At 43.6% G+C, this 16,657-nt stretch overlaps 1 protein-coding gene across 1 annotated transcript in view; it reads right to left on the reverse strand.

The window, feature by feature from the left end:
* The window catches only part of Col25a1 (collagen type XXV alpha 1 chain), a 394,115-nt gene that overhangs the window by 63,959 nt on the left and 313,499 nt on the right, over positions 1 to 16,657 (reverse strand). The window contains exons 15-18 of the mRNA XM_032897332.1: positions 14,490 to 14,534; positions 7,052 to 7,084; positions 6,612 to 6,647; positions 1,567 to 1,611 (exon numbers count right to left, since the gene is read on the reverse strand). Coding sequence (XP_032753223.1) covers positions 1,567 to 1,611; positions 6,612 to 6,647; positions 7,052 to 7,084; positions 14,490 to 14,534 — 159 coding nt within the window. The remainder of the gene's footprint in view (positions 1 to 1,566; positions 1,612 to 6,611; positions 6,648 to 7,051; positions 7,085 to 14,489; positions 14,535 to 16,657) is intronic.

The raw sequence follows: 16,657 nt of genomic DNA on the forward strand, positions 1-16,657 counted from the left end.
TTGCAAGGATAACACTGAAAGCCTTCATGCCTCTGTGTGCATCATCTGCATTGCACTTTGGAAAAATGATGCTTTCTTTTTTTTACCAAGAAGGTGTCTAAAGCCCAGGAGAAGGGACAAATGGCTGCACCCTGACAAGCCAGCGCTCTTGCTGTAGGGACATCTCTGTCCTTATAATGTCCTTTTCCTCAAACGTCTTCATTATGATTTGTAATGCCACCAGGTTCTAATTAACACCCAGAAACACGCCCTTAAATCATTAAAAAAAATTGATGATCTTGTCACTTATAACAAGCTGTCATTTTTTATGCATGGAAGTTACTAAAGAACTGTCATAAATTAGTTCTGTAGTATGAACTTTCATATCGACTTAGGATATTATTCTTGCTGAGCAGTAAATGATAGGTAAGTGACTTTGACTTTCTTAGAGTGTATTTTCTATTCAAGAGTCAGACTAAAGCATCTATTTAAAACGATCTGAACTTTTCATAGTAATCTAGAATAAGCTGAGAAAATACTGGAACCAGAGTTTCTGAGTGCCAACCAAGAAGATCTATTTTCTTCTGTGCTTTTATCACCTATAAATATTATAAATGCCATAGGACTTCCAATCAGACTAACTTCATTTAGCGCACTGTAACAGCACACAGAACGGAAGAATGGAAGACGTACTCGTATTGCTTTCCTGTCACTTCTGAGTGATATTTATATGAAACTGACTCCAAGGAAATAATTACAGCTAGGGTAATAGAACATTAAGTTTCGTAGTTGACCTGGGAGAAGTCTCAAAACAATTAAAATAAATTACTTAACATTTTAAGTGGCTTAGTCCTTGCTGTGCTGGGGTGGGTGATGTGGGGGTGATGTCGGGGGAGACTTCTCCTCAGAGGAGAAGGCAGGGGGGCATGGAGGGAAGAGCTGTAAGAGGGAGCCCGGGGAGGAGAGAGGGGACTTATATTGGGGTATTAATTAATTAACTAATTAATTAATTAGTGGAAAGAATTTTAAATCTGGAAACAGTGTTTTAATCCTGAACTTCAAGCACTTATTTGAACAGACATACAGTTTCCGTTGAAGGTGCAGGTGTTGTGTTAAAACACTTCAGCAGTGTGGTTTCTGTTTCTCAGTGAGAGTGACTGACAGGAGGTGGAGGCATGGCCTCTTAGAGGCGTTTCCCTGATGGAGAAGCAGATGCGTGGTTGCCTGAGTGTCTGATTTACAGGGATGCTGAGATGAATTCTGACCAGAATTTGATAGGTTCCTAGAAATTAAAGTTACAGTGAAAGGTAAAGACCTATTCTCCATGGCCGTTACAAACCTTGCATGATTTCACGTGAAATGCAATTTACTTTCATCCCAGGGACATGTATGATAGAGCCAGCAGGGACATGTACAGTCTAGGGGGCAAAGGCCGACTTTACCCATGTCCAATTTTCAATTAGAAAGTCCACCAACTGAAGCAACTTCAGAATTGTTCACAACCTGTATTTACTTTTTCCTCTACTTTCCTCCAGGGTAGGTGACTCGCGATTATAGTTCTGTGAAGTCTGTCAGTGGAGTATTTACCTTTATCCCCGGAAGTCCAGGCAGCCCAGGCAGCCCTGGTTCACCCTACACAGGAAAATCACATAGCATTATAGAGCGACATTTACTCAGTCACAGTATCAGAGAACAACATGGCAAATGGCCCCGCTGACGAGCTTCTGCAAAAGGAAATATATACAAGGGCTGTACTGGCAAACTGGAGTAATTACTCTGACGAGACTGCTCAGCTCAGTCAACTCTCCATTCTGGGCACTTGGCCGACTTCTCAGGCCCCTGCCTCTTCTTGTAGTCCCCTGCCCAGTGGCATCTCTATCAGACGGTATGGGAGGGGAGTGGGAGGAGGGAAGACCGCATTTACTATTCCTTTGGCCAAGGATTTATTGGAGCTGCTTGCTTCCATAGTGCACGCTCTTCCAGGGCTCTCCCCACTTGGAGAACGGAGAGACTGTTGGATGAACAGATGGCCACAGGAAAACAGTATACATTAAACATACTGCTCACTTAAAAGCATGCTAACACTTCCTTTTCATTCCTGAAGGATCGGAAGACAAATACATGGTTAAGAATATAGTTGGCTCCAGCCTAGATTCCTGACAATTGCTGGGCTACTGTGACCCTGCTTAGCAGGGTGGGGCTAATGGTACCACGCAGCTGTTCCCAAGTACGGGTCAGAGATTAAGTGGTACGCCCTGGGTAGGCACACTGGAGACAGGCTAAACCTTCTCATTTTCACAGAATCGTCTATGTTATTTTAAGCACAAGAGGTTACAGTGCTTAAAAGTTCTCTTGAAGTGAACGATGGGAGGATAAAGGAATCAGGAAAAAAAATTACATTTGCCACGAAATGTTATCTACTATCCGTGGAAGTGCCGCTGAAGGGAACTAGACAGTTTTGTAATGGTTGTTCAGAGGGATGGCAGCCATTCCTGGTGAGGGAGAGGATCCAGGAGGGTGGATGGAGGAGGCATGTTTTGTAGCCCAAATGCTTCCATAACCTTTAATTTTAATTAATTATGTTTTTATCATTGTGCTTGGGTGCTTGCCTGCAGTAGTTCATGTGTGAAGGTCATAGGACACTTTTGAGGGTTTGGTTTATTCCTGCCATGTTTGTGTGTCCAGTTCCAGTAATAAGGCTTGGCTAGCCAAGTGCTTTCATTGCTGCGCCATTTTGCTGGCCCTTGCACAATCCTTAAGCCAGGAGAACCCACTAAGAACAATTGGCTCTTCCTCTACTGTCAGCCCTTCCAGAGTACGAGGAGCTAGAATTCGTGCTGGTATTATAATATTAAGCCTTTAGATATTTTCCGAAGCTGAGCGATGAGACAAAATGAGAGGGTGGTGGCTCTCTTGGCACTTCTTAATGGTATTTCAGGGATGTAAGAGAAAAAGCATTCTGCGGAAGTGTGTCTTGTAAATAAATGACTTCAATGAAATTAAGCTAGAGATGAAAGGAATACGAACTTGCTTATCATTCCATCCTAAGACCACGTGTCTAGGAATATTAAACTCCACATAGACACAACCCAGTGCACTGTTTTTCTCTTTTACCCTTTATCCAGTCACATTAAAAGGATCTAACAGAAAGGGCTTGGGTACATATTTTACTGCAAGTTATCTTTTGCTTTAAAAAAGTCTGAGGTTTTTGAAAATTGTAAACTGCAAGGAAGACATACAACCAATAACATTTGGGAGTTATGACGACATCTCGTCTGAAGCATGTGTGGATAAATAGGTTATAATATTATTTTCTAAGAAGAATCTCTACCACCCCTTTCTCTACCAACTTAAAAGGACCACATAGCCACCTTAAATTATTTATATGCACACGTATACATGCTTAACACACAAAATCTGTTCTAATGAGAAAAATGTATAATTTTGAAGGTTAACATGTAAGGTAATGAAATGTGCAATGACAGATATTCAGCCTTGGACTACATTATGTGTGAATGTGTGTACGCATGTGGTCGTTCATAACTATGTTAGTTAAATACTTCAGATATTCATAGGTGTTGAATGTTGGAGACTTTTATCTTTCCATGTTTGTTTGTATTTAATTCCTGCTGTGGTAATTAAGTGTATGGTATCATTAATGTTGCCTTATGGAGCACCTCACAATTTTAGTAAGACATTTCTTTCTAAAGAATTCTTCATCTTCACATCCTGGAAAGTTTAACCTACCAACTAAGAGACAGGGTCTTAGTTAACTCTGCCTTCTATGTCTGTGCCATAGCTCAGACAAATTTTGTTAGACGTGAGTCTTAATTAAGAGTCAGATTGTTGTTTTATTTATATTTCTGATTCTATTTTTTTTTCCTCTTTAACTCTCTGTTCTCCAGCCTGAGAGTTTCTTACACCCGGGACTCTGTCAGAGCCGTCCTGAGTACCTATGCAGCTCATTGGTAAGGGCCCCTTCTGATGAAGAATCAATGCTTACTTTTAAGAAAGGCTAGGAAGAGCTGTGTGGTGAAGCACAATTCATTTCTTACAGATCTACAGAGACCTGAGAAGCCAACATATAGCCCTACCTCACATGTCAACCACACAGGCTACTGCTGAAGCTGCAAGGGAAACAACTGGAGGAAATGCATCTTCTGCAATGATAGTATTCAAGATGGACACCGGGTGGGACCGAACACCCCGGGCCAGCCCTGCAATGGTGTGAAAATGCCATGGGTAATGTCCAGGGCTGACAGTACACCTGGGTCCCTTTGCTGCTTTTGGCTCTAGGCGGCAAACATGGGAATCCTCTGTTTTCAATGTTCAGGGAATTATCACAAATCTGATACTAGAAGAGGCAGCCGTACAATGGTGGGAAGGTGGAGTGTGTGAGGGAGAGCAGAGTCTAAACTACACATTAATAAAAGTATAGTTTTGTTTCAGGTCACTATCAACCCAGATGAAAGCTCCTTTCAATGTAATTTAAATCTATTTTTATTGATAGCATGCAAAGAGAACCCGGTATTTCTATCTGCCAGCTGTAAATGTCCAGAAGAAATCTAAGTTATCGTTATAAATAATTATAATAATGCAATATTTTGCCAAGCAACTGACAGTCAGTCTGGTTCTTGTACTGTCTCCACAGTGGAGCTGACAGGAGGGTAATGAGGCATGTTTTGGCCTGTGTTTTAGAGATCCTTTATAGGTGCACTCTTCTCCTTTACTTATAAAAATATTGCCTATTTATTTGTGTGTGTGTGTGTGTGTGTGTGTGTGTGTGTGTGTGTGTGTGTGTAAGCCAGAGGACAACTCTTTCACGATTCATTTCTCTTCTTCCACCATGTGGATTCTGGGATCAAACTCAGGTCATCAGGGTTGGCAGCAAGCCCCTTTACCCACTGAGCCATCTCAGCAGCCACTTCCTGCCTTGGACTAAGGCTCTTGTTAAGTAGAGCAGGTGGGTGTTGAATGTCAGGTCTTCCTGCTGCAAGGGCTGGGTTAGAGGCATATCGCACCAAGCCTGGCTCCTGCTGATATATCTTTTAAGCAAATCACACTTTGGAGAACAATTTACGTCAAATTGTTAATTTCCAAGGACTACGGGACCCAAAAATCATATTATTTGAAAAGATCAGTTGCTTTTTCAAAACAAAGTAAACCATGGGTTTCTATTACTAGTAATTCCAACATTTTCATTTTGAAAGGTCAGAGGGGGCTGTCTGTTATGATACTCATGAAAAAGACTGTGAAGGGAAAAACTAACGTGTTCCAAAATTCATCTTTGTCTGTGACCATCGAGGAGGGGGTGGGGGGGAGAAAGTCACATGTACTGAAAAGTTTGAGCAGTTTCTCAAAGAGAAAAGTCAGCCACAGAAAGAACCCGGTGGCACCCAAGGCTCATCTCCAAAGGGTATTTGAAACATTTCACCAAAGCACATTGAAGAGGAGTCTGTGTGATTGCTGTGTGGCTTGTACTAGCAAGGAGAGCTAGGTTATGTCGCTCTAGATTAGCCAGGAAGGTGATGGGCATTATTATAACTCACTCATTTAAACTATTTTCTGTGGATTCTTAAATGTGGAAACTGGCGATCAAGAGACGGACCAGGATAGTAAGAGCTGCAGAGCTGTGCTGGGCCCTTGGTCACACATGGAGTTGAGCTGATGAATCAAAACTCTGAGACTCTCAGTTTTAAGAGAAAAAAATTATTAAATGAGAAAAATGTTTAAGAAATAGGAAAACCTTAAAAATTACTTCCATCCCTAGTGTTTAAATCAAAGCTCTCTCGATGGCTTCGAGAACATCAATTGAAACGGCAGACTCTCGACAGGACTCGTTTGTTATCTCTCTCTCTGCTAACAAGGTGCACACTCTATGTCCTGATTCATAGTCTGTCTGTAACATCAGCTATCACTACACAGAGGAAGGGTCATGGTTTTAGGACACTAATCTCCTGGGATTCACATCTTCTTTTGTCTGTTATGTGAGGGTTTGGCCACACTGGGACTTGAGATGCAGATGCTCCACTGAGATGCTGCTAACATTTGTTTCCTGCCCCAGACTCAGATGGAAAAACGAGTGTGAACATCTTCAGTGCAGAAGCACAAATGGTGACTTTACTGTAATCCGCAGCTCCGTTAGTGAAACTGATGTGGCTAGTGTCATTAGTTCCTTAGGTGAGTTTAGTTTCCATAAGGCAACATTCATGGCACAGGTTAGAGTCATACACGAGTCAGCAGGAAAAGCAACAGCAATGAAAGGAGGAGGAGGAACATTCAGAAAGAACTGTCCGTCGTTCTCCACTGAGACGGTTTAGTGCACACTCACCATCTCTTCTCGTGAAGAGGTAGGGACGTGCAGATGACCTTTAAGCATGCAAGGCCACTCCTGGCTTCCTAACTCAGTTGAGATTTGTGAGTTCCGGACAGCTGAGCACTTACAGAGTTGGTTTTCAGACCTTGCTATGCTTGGCATCGAGACCGTTTGAAATGGAGAGAAACCAGTGACAGGGTGCAAAGCACGAAAACTGTACCATTGTGCATTAAACACTTCATTATCAGATGGTAACAACGTGAAACACCGGTCACAGACAGATGCAAAGCACATGCCAAAGATAGGGAGACATTACCTTCTGCCCCGGACGACCAGATTCTCCAGGTTCTCCCTGGCCAGAGAAAACCAAATATGAAACGTGCAGTCTTAGAAGAAAAGTCGAAAACCACTAGGCCTTTGGGTAGTTCTGCAGTAATGATCCGACCTCCTACTCGATTATGTGTACTTTGTGAACATCGTTTTCCTACTCTCCACTGCACTACACATATGGAAATTGCCATGAGCTTATCTTGTACTCACACATAAATATATATCTCTCGGAAACCAAGGAAACATGGCAGAGAAGGTAAGCCCTTCTAGGAAGGCTGCCTGGGATTTCCCTGTTGTGTCTGGAAGCTGTTGTCAGAGAATTGGACCAGAACCATTACCACTAATGGCGGTAAAGTGAAGAGAAAAGAGACTCCTTAAGTCAAAACCATGATTGCCATGGTACGAATGCATGCAGGCTACAGTTACCTTAATTCCTGCAGCGGACGATCCAGGGTCACCCTAAAATGAAATCCATGAGAGATTAAGCCGTGAGTACTGAGAAACAACACAAATGCATAGGCAGCAGTTACCCACTTGGATGCTCAGAGAAACTCTGGACTAATGGGCCCAGCCATCATATGGTCTTGGCATGTAAGAGAAGCCGTGACCTGCTTAAAATCATGGGTTTGCTTTGAATGCAAACCACGAAAAGACTACATTCCTTGAGATAAATTAAACTATACAAACAGTGAGCTATCCCCTTAATAGGATGCTAAAAAGTATATTTTGAGGCAATGAATTTAGGGACTTGAAACTTTGTTTTCTCAGCTTCTGGGATTTATTAATGTCACTGGTTATCATTTATAGGGAGCTGCTGCCCTTCTTGGTCTTTGGAAGGTCAAGGTTCAACAGATGAAGTCGAAGGGTTAATGGTGTTGAGGTGCAAAAGCCATGCTACGGATGAGTTTATTTCCACCGTGAAGCATCAACATGCCTTTTCCTGATTTCCGGTCCTGGCACCATAGCTCAGTCACTGGGAAGACGCAGGGTGATGGATGGTTTGTGTGGAGGGGCTGAGAAGTCTTGAGGGGGAATCTGACTTTTAATTTTGAAAAGGTTAAGAGATAGTCTATTCTGGGGCCATTTTGAGTGACTATGCCCGGGAATACAGATTTAGGGCACCCCAAATTTCATGATCCAATATGGAAGCAGTTTCATGAAGCTTTATGTTTTTTTCAGAACAAAGAAAGTCATAAATCAAGGCAAGTTTAAAATACATTGATGGGTCCATCAGAGAGGTGGTTACGACCAGATGGGGGAAGCGTTTCTAAGCCTCAGATGCTGTCTGATGCCACTCTAAGCTTCTGGGTTGGTGCAAGGCAGTGGTTTGCTAAGGTAATAGGTTCCAAAAGGTTTTTATCTTTAAAAAAAACCTTTCAGGTTTTTTAAACCTTAGTTAGTTGTTAGTTCTGACCCAGAGGTGGATAAAGGAATGGCTAATTGAGAGGAATCTGGTTTTAAAAATGAGACCACGTTTGTCCAGATTTCATGCAGGATGGCTCCACTCCGGGAAGCACACTATCGTAAGGATAGCACCAATGCAGACAGGAAAGCGGGAAAGACGTGAGACTGCTACTTGTTTGCGAGTGAGGCAGCAATGGGTCTCGATTCTCAACCTCCTTCTAGTCCTCTCCATCCTATGAACATGCAAGAAGGAAAAGAAAAGGAGGGGACGTGGCCATCCGTGACTCACGACTATCAAGAAAAGGAAAAGAGGAGGGAGATCAGAGCTGAGTGTCCCTCAGTTTTCTCTTCTGCACAGATACTCAAGCAGCCCCAGGGGTCTATTCCCTTATTCTAGAGTTCAGAAGTTGCTCACCGATTTCTTTGACAGACAGACAGACAGACAGACAGGCAGAGGGATGTCTCAGGCCCCTGTGTGCTGACTGGCACATGGCCCCTTTCCTCATTTCTGCTCACATTTTCCCACGATGGCACTACTCCTGCTTTAGGTCTTGGCTTGCGTGGCTTTCCCTCAAGGAACCCTCCGCGGATTCACCCCACATGTGACCCACTGTGAGCACACCCGGTGTGTGGCTTCAGGCTTAGCTTGGGTCTGTCACAGCTCGTGCTGTGATTATCTGTTGATGTTGCCTGCTCATCCATCGTCCTGGCTGTCAGCAGACAGCCTCTGCTTGCATCCTGTGTCTGACTACGGTATATGCTCAACGCACAGATGGGGAATGAGTGAACGACTGTCTAAAAACCAGTTTTTTAAAACTCGGGTCAGCAGTCAAGGATGGAAATGAAAAAGGGTCTTTAGGAAAGAAAAAAAAAGGGGGGGGACTTAGGAAGGAGAAGGAAACAATAAATTTAGTTTGTTGAGAAGAAAGTACACATGTGAATTTCTTTGACATCTGTAATTGCCATTACCCAAGAAAAAAAATTAAAATGTGGCTAAACAAAGACTCAGACTCTAAATATTGAATGAATGAGTCTCCTCTTCCCAGCCATTAACATTCAAATGAGTTCCAAATGGGAGGTGTAATAAATGTGGCGAAGAAAGTAATACTCGCTTCTATTTCTACTGCACTAAGTCTGGGACCTATCAACATTAACGAACCAGTTTGCAATATTTTGCACAATATGACCTTTGTACTAATAAAAACAATTTGGCCTTTGCAAAGCTCCTTCTGTCTTATTTTTACATTAAGCTCTCATGCAGTTGGGCAGGCGCGGTCACTCCCACTCTGTAGATGAGGAAATTATAGCAGCTACTAGTGGCGTGCATTTCTGAGCTCCCTCTGCTGTCCTTCCATATTTGTCCCTTTTACTAGAAGAAGAAAAGGACTATTGGTTTCTATCATTTTGACAATGGACCATCCAGGTTAGAGAAAATGTATAAATGAAAGAAAGGTAACCGCTTGTATTAACTTTGGTCTTGTGCCCCACAGCATTTTAATGCAAAGTGTTTGGCTAACCCACTCTAGGATAAAGTCTAGATTTCGTTCTCACAGCAATCCGACGGGAAGGAGAGGTCCAGCCTGTGAAAGGCTGGTTTACCTGTGGAAATCTGAGCGGCTTCATTTGATAGACAAGTCATAGTCTGAGTTCACTCCTCTTTTAAAGTTTCAGAACAGCAACATCTCCGGGAATTTCTGTAACTTTTAAGAGTCAGGCAACTGCTGGACGGGATAATGTTTTAATTAGCTGAAGTAAAGCCGGGAACGGTTACAATTCCATCCCCAAGTGAAAGAAGGAACCGGTCCTCCATTTTCTGGTTTATAGAAATGTCACTAGTCCATGGAGTGAGCAACAGATGGAAGGGTTTGATGAGATAAGTGAACTTGACTTTACTGATGTTTTTGGTTTATTTTGCTACCCCCACCATAGAGGCAGGGTCTCACTATGTAGACCAGGCTGGTCTTGAACTCACAGAGATCCACCTGCCTCTGTCTTCCAAGCGATGGGATTAAAGGCAAATGATGCTACACCCAGCGATTTTACTGTATTTCGCTTTCAGCAAAGAACAGGTTTTGTACGTGATTATTTTCAAACATAGTAAGTGCTAGGCAAGTAATTAAATCTGTCTATGTAATGTATATGTAATTAAACATATCTATGTAATGTATATGTAATTAAATATGTCTATGTTAATAAAGACTGAATAAACAAATGTAGGTTACAGAACCTTTCTGCCATTCAATGAAAATATGAACTCATTCAAGATAAAAGAAAAAATAGTTTTCACGCAGCATTATAACAATGTTCCAGGAACCTTGACTAGCGCTGGGACTAGAACAGACATCTTAAGGTTTTTGGGTTGACTTTGGGGACAAAGGTTGGAAGACTATGGTTTAAAAAACGACGCACTTGTGTGTCAAGTTTTGATGGTTAGTTTTCTCATTTTGACAAGACAGAAGCACTTGGGAAAGGAGTTTCAAGCAAGAATTGTTTAGATTAGGTAAGATCTCCCTAAATGGGTTAATTTAGGGACAGCAGCCCACCTGAATGTGGGTAGTGCCATTTCACGGGCTAGCCTTGGAAGGAATGGGAAGGGAAGATGAGAGTAAGTGTGGGCATACACACGCTCATCCACTGCTCTCTGCTCCTGACTGCACATGGATGTGGCCTGCTGCCTCAAGGCTTGACCTCCCCACAATGATGAACTATAATTTCAAATTTGGAGCCAAAGAGACCCTTTCCCCTTAATTTTTGTGTCAGGGGATTCTATCAGACTAAGAAAACAATTAAACTAGACAGTATGTAGTGGGAGGGGCTGACAACTAAAATCTGGTTCCCTGATTCTTTCTTGATTATGTCGATAAAGATGCAGAAGTCAATCGCTGGGTGAAGGTATAGAGGTGGGATTTCCGGGTCCCAGGAGGAAGAGGAAGGAAAGATACAGAGAAGCGGCTTTTCGGCCAGGCTTTGGAGAGAGGAGCATGAGACCTTTGGGTCTCCGGGCACTGATAGTTTGCAGGCAGCAGAGGCTAAGGAGGATGTGGGAGGCTATTCTTTGCCCAGCCATTGAGTTATCTGGCTAGCTTTAAAATAGGAAGGCTGTCTGGTGTTTTCCGTCCTCGATGATTCAGGTGAGCGGTGGTTAGAGATTTGGTGGTGCTAACTGTGAGGGGCTGGAGGAATGATCGCAGCTCCCAGGAGCCAGAGACCCAGTTGGCGATTGGTGGAGTCCTGCCCCGAGCGTGGCCTGCCGGGAGAAGGCGATAGCGTGGCTTTTAAAAACTACATGCTACCACAGCATCCTGTGGGTTTGGGTTTGTTGGTTCCTTTTCTAGTGAGCTCAGCGTCCAGTCAATAAGGAAACTACTCTGAAGTACAGTACTTGTCATGAGTAGAATTACAGAGCACCATTCAAGTATACAGGGGATGACCTAAGCAGTTTGGGAGAGTAAAGAGCTTTCGCAGGAAACGACTTGTAAATCCAAGCTTCAGAGGATTGAAGACTGAACAAAGCTAGAAGATGGAGTTGTGGCGATGAGGCCTGGGAAGAGGAAGGCAGAAAGCAAGCATCTAAACGGAGAACGCCCTGGGCCGGTTAGAGAGGACCCGGTACTGATGGCCGGGAGGCTCCCCTGAAACAGGCCTCCAGCGGAGGGTAAGTGCAAATCAGTTATGCCTCCTGAAAAGGCAGAAGCTTGAATTCAAGATGCTAAAGGAGGAGGCAGTGCATGCGCTGGACTGGATGCCACGGGAGCAGAGCAAAGGAAAGGGCGTGGCAGCTCAGGCCAATAGAGAGTAGATGGAACTAACGCGTCACACGGTCCGGCAGTGTGGTCCTACCCCGCAGTGCGTTGTACGGCACCTGCTTGCAGTGGATAAGAAGTCCATTTCAACGTTTGTGGGCAGAATCAACCCTCCAAAAGAGTAGAGTAGGAAGCTTCCAGAGTAACTTTACATGTGATCGAAATCAGTCTTTTGTGGGCTATTCTTAAGCTGTGTACTGGGTTGCTGTACACCGGGCCTAGCCAGTGGTTTTATAGTCCCCAGCATTTCCAGATGACCAGTCTGGAAAAGCTCAGATCGCTTTACCATCCGAATGCACTGAGTTGGATCAAAAGGGGGAAAAAAATCCATTAAAGCGAATCAGTCAATGACGTAATTTACTACATCAATAGCCAAAAAAGGAGCTTGTTTTTTAACCCCTGCGAGTTGGAAAGCGATGAATGAATTTCACATACTGAAGACAAAGGCCACGAGAAGCGTGTTTCCAACATGCTGGAAACAAATTATATGACAGGAGCAGGAAATGTTTAAAAAACACATCAAAAATTATATTCCAATCACTACATTCTTGGGACAAACGCTGCAGGTCAGATTACATATTATACACGTTACGGGTTGCTATTTACAGTCCCCTGCTTAGAACCATTGAAAGTTTATAGAAACGATTTCCGCTTTAACTGAGGCATTTCTTGTACTTAATTTCAGCAGAGCAGTAAAATTTTTGGAAAAAAAAAAAGGAAGAAAAAAAGAAAAGAGAAGAAAAAGAAAACCAACCATGTCGTTGATTTTAATTTCCACATGGTAGGGGAAAGTCAGTATTTATTGAGAGTTTATGATGTGTGTGTCAGTGTGGCCACTGATCTGCATTAATGTATAAAGTCGGAACAACATTCCTTTGAGACCACTTGGGCCCTTTCAAGAAAAAACATTGTTTTACTGTTGCAAAATTAAATTTCAAAACCTATGTGAGTAAAGAAGCAATTACTGGCCTGTGTTCCAAAAATGAAGTTTTCAAAACACTTCTTCTAAAGCATAAAACACTCTATTGAAATTCACATAGGTACAGTTCAAGTTTTTATATGTTATTTTGTTGTTTGAAGAAGCTGCCTTCTGTGTACAGTATTTCCTTGGCCTTAAGCAGAGGCTTCCTACTGTAGCCAAATCCTGCTGAATACTTACAAGATTGGGCTAGACATGGCTTTTCCATTTTAAAATGATTAAACAAAAAAGAAAATAACAATAATATTACAAAACACATGCAAATTATGTAATATCAAAATCACCATGCCTAGAAATAGAATTTACTTTGTCCGTGGCTACACTCGCTTGTTTTGCATGTTCTCCGTGGCTGAATTCTGCCACAACAGTAGAACCAGGGAGTTGCATTGGGGACCATGTGGCCCACGGAGCCTAAAATATTAATTTATAGAGCAAGCTGGTGATCTCTGCTTTCAGACAACGAGATGAAAGCTAAATAAACCATCGTCCAGGTTTACACATCCAGGGTTTCAAACCCTGCTCCAAGAGTAGCCAGGAGCATCCACAGGTCTTATTTGCACTAAACATTTCCACATTCTGTTGACTGCAGCTCGAGATTCACATTTGGCAGCGGAAAGATGCGGCTCTAACACGGGATTCTGAGGGTAGTTCATAGAGCATGGAGGCCAAGATTCGCCTGCCAGCTCCACAGCGAAGAATCATCCAGTCAGTACTGACAGCAGTGCGGAGGCCAAGGCACCCCGGTGTCCAAGAAACTGGAAATCGACCCTAAACTCAAACAGTTTCTCAAACACAAACAGTTGCTACTCAGTGACATTAATTTGTTTCCACCCCGATGCCATATTTGTATTAATATTTATGAGATGGAGAGAGATAACTTTCTATGTATTTTACGAGCAGGCTTTTACGACTAACCATTATCCATCTGTACAGTCATAATTTTCAAAATGGAGCAGCCTCGCTCTCCACTGTAACCCTGAGTGACTAATCCTGTCTTGTCTTTTGTCAGTTACCTCACTTGCTTCCCACTAAAGTCCATCTGCTTTCGTTCTATACTCGGCCTCATAAAGGGTTGTCTTCCTGGACCTGAACGCACTGTACGGAATCAAAAGGAAAATATCCTTTTGATGTCACAGCGTCATGATGTCATGGATGTCCAAACACAAACTTGAGCAAACACTGCAATGACAGACTGGTGGGCAAAAGGAACGGAAACAGAGACGGCCCGGGAGAGCATGCACTGTAAAGGCTAACCAGTGTTTCAAAGACCAAGGAGGGGGAAGACTGCAGAGCATGCATGGTATCCAGACTTCCTGACATAAACACTGCAGTCAAGTGCTATTAACTTAAGGCTAAACTTCTCAAACTAGAACGGACCGAATCACTTCAGGGACGCTCGCTCCTGGTCTCTGGGAAGACACACGGACGCACGGGTGTGTTTGCGGCTTGAAAGACTTACTGTTGGAAATTTACTTATTTTCTAGAAATTTCGGCAAACCATTTTGCTTCGGGGATATTTAAATCTGTGGACAGGCTATGGAACAATCACTTTATATATTGAACCGTTTTCTGATGGGGAGGCCTCTCTCGGACCCTGTCCTTCACACCTCCCCACTCCACACATACTCAATAATATGCTGGCTCCTGCACACACCCTTCTGTATTCACGAGACTGTACCTTTTCTCCTGTGTCACCTTTGGGACCATTTTCTCCAGCATCTCCCTGAGAAGAGGACAAAGTGACACACTTAAGTATATTGGAGACTTGAAGGATAGAGCATTCTCCATTGAATGCTCCTTCAGACACCCTGTTACAGTCTACTGTGATTGTTCACAGAGCCCATGGACTTCGACTTGACTGGATCATTGATGCCAATACAATTAATTTTATTACAGTGAGCATGGCTGAGTCCTTTGAATCATCACAGTATTAACACAAAGTAGTGACTTACCTGTCAGCTTTCTCATAGTTGACTTGGACATCGTTTCCCCTCCCTCAGTCTCACTATTTCCTCTGTCCAAAGCTCCCCATGGCATGTTCTCCTGATTCTTCCCACACTGTGCCATGGCCCTTCTGTTTGCTACTTCCGTGCCCTCCTTCAGGCCATGCCAACGCTTTCCCCTACTAGTCATATAAATTCTATTTGTTGTCAAACCCATGAAGGCTCCAGAGTGAAGTGAATGCTGTGGCCTCCAAAGCCCTAAAGACTGAGGATTTACCTACTTGGGGCTCCATAGATGGCATTCATAAAAGGGAATCTTTATATTTTTGTTAGATAACCTCTCTCCTAGGAGGATGTGTTAGTTTGGGTTTTCCTGCTGTGAAGAGACACCATGACTTATAAAGGCAAGCATTTAATTGGGGCTGGCTTACAGTCAGACATTCAGTCCATTATCATCATGGTGGAAGCACAGCATCAGGCAGACTGACTTGGTGCTGGAGGAGACAAGGGTTCTATACCATGATCTGTAGGCAGCCACGAGGGAGGTCGCATTCCACATTGGGCAGAGCATGAGCACAGGCTCCTCAAAGCCCACCCCACAGTGACGCACTTCCTCCAAAAAGGCCTCCAATTAGTGCCGCTCCCTGGGCCAAGCATTTTCAGGCCCCCACAGGGGATATGTGCTTCTTTGATTATTCCCCACTCTTTCAGTGGCATCTTCTTCCCTCCCACAGGCAGGGGAGTGGGAGAAGTTTTCATTTGATCTCTGGGCTTTGCCCTGCTGAAGTGTGAACGCTGTAATTTAAGGCTTATAGCTTACTAGAGAAGAAATGTCATGGACTTTAGATTCAGTCAGAGTACGGCACTGACCTCAGTAGGCAAATGCACTGCCATTTGCGCCGAGCTTCTCCTGGGTAATGTAAGGCTAAGAGATACCATGCAACTGCTAGAACCAAGTCCTGGGCCGTGTTGTGCATCTCAGAGTTTGCTGGCACCCCAAAACAACAGTCCCCGCTGTTGGAGGCGTCGGTCCCTGGGTGTTTGTGCTGTTTCTATGCTGGGCTGCTCTTTTCTCTAGCTTCAGGGGAGGTCATTTTTCTACCATTTAAATATGTCAATGAAATAAGAAGGAAATCAGCAGTTGTAGTTGTTCAAGAATGAGAAAATAGTAGAAGAGAGAGATACTTTTTCCCTCCAAAGTTCCTCTTTCCATTTCAAATAAAGAAGAACTCAACCTGCTCAGGCACCTGCAGGGATAGCTACTCTACGGGAGGGGAGGACCCTATCTGTGAACCCAAGTGGGTGCTGGCATGGCTCCCTCACCAGTTTCCACAAGAAACAGTTATTTGATGACTAATTGATTTCAATTTGACATCACTTGATGTCAAAAAGCATACTGGACATGGACTTCAGGCAGTGTTAGTGGGTGGCTTACACACAAGCATTTTAGAAATTGTCTTGAAACCCTTTTAAAACACCAATCTCCTTATCAGGGAACCTGGTGGAGAGGGTTCAGAGCAGCTGTGAAATAAAGAGCTCGACTATCCCTTCCTGTGCGGACTTGTATTCCGCTGTTCTTCCAATTTAATATCGCCTTCCCTCTGCTCTACGAGGCTGAGAAACACTGTTCAATCGAGGGCCCTTTTCTTGATCTTTTGATGAACTCCCTTGCAGCCAGGGCTCTGGGACTTGTCAGAAAGACTGTCACTTAGGACGAGCACAGTGTGTCGTGGTATCCAGGTTGCCGTCCACTCAGAGACGCACCTGAACACCGCTGGCAGCTGGCAGCGGGGAGGAGCCTGTGCTGTGAACAGCACCACACACAGTAGGAGTCTGACAACTCAAGGCAGGCCTGCAAGGAGCACGGAAGGCAGCTAAGGGGGCTAAACCCACAGCATCTCCC

The sequence above is a fragment of the Rattus rattus genome, chromosome 3 (assembly GCF_011064425.1).
Source record: "Rattus rattus isolate New Zealand chromosome 3, Rrattus_CSIRO_v1, whole genome shotgun sequence".
In the NCBI taxonomy this organism is placed as follows: domain Eukaryota; kingdom Metazoa; phylum Chordata; class Mammalia; order Rodentia; family Muridae; genus Rattus; species Rattus rattus.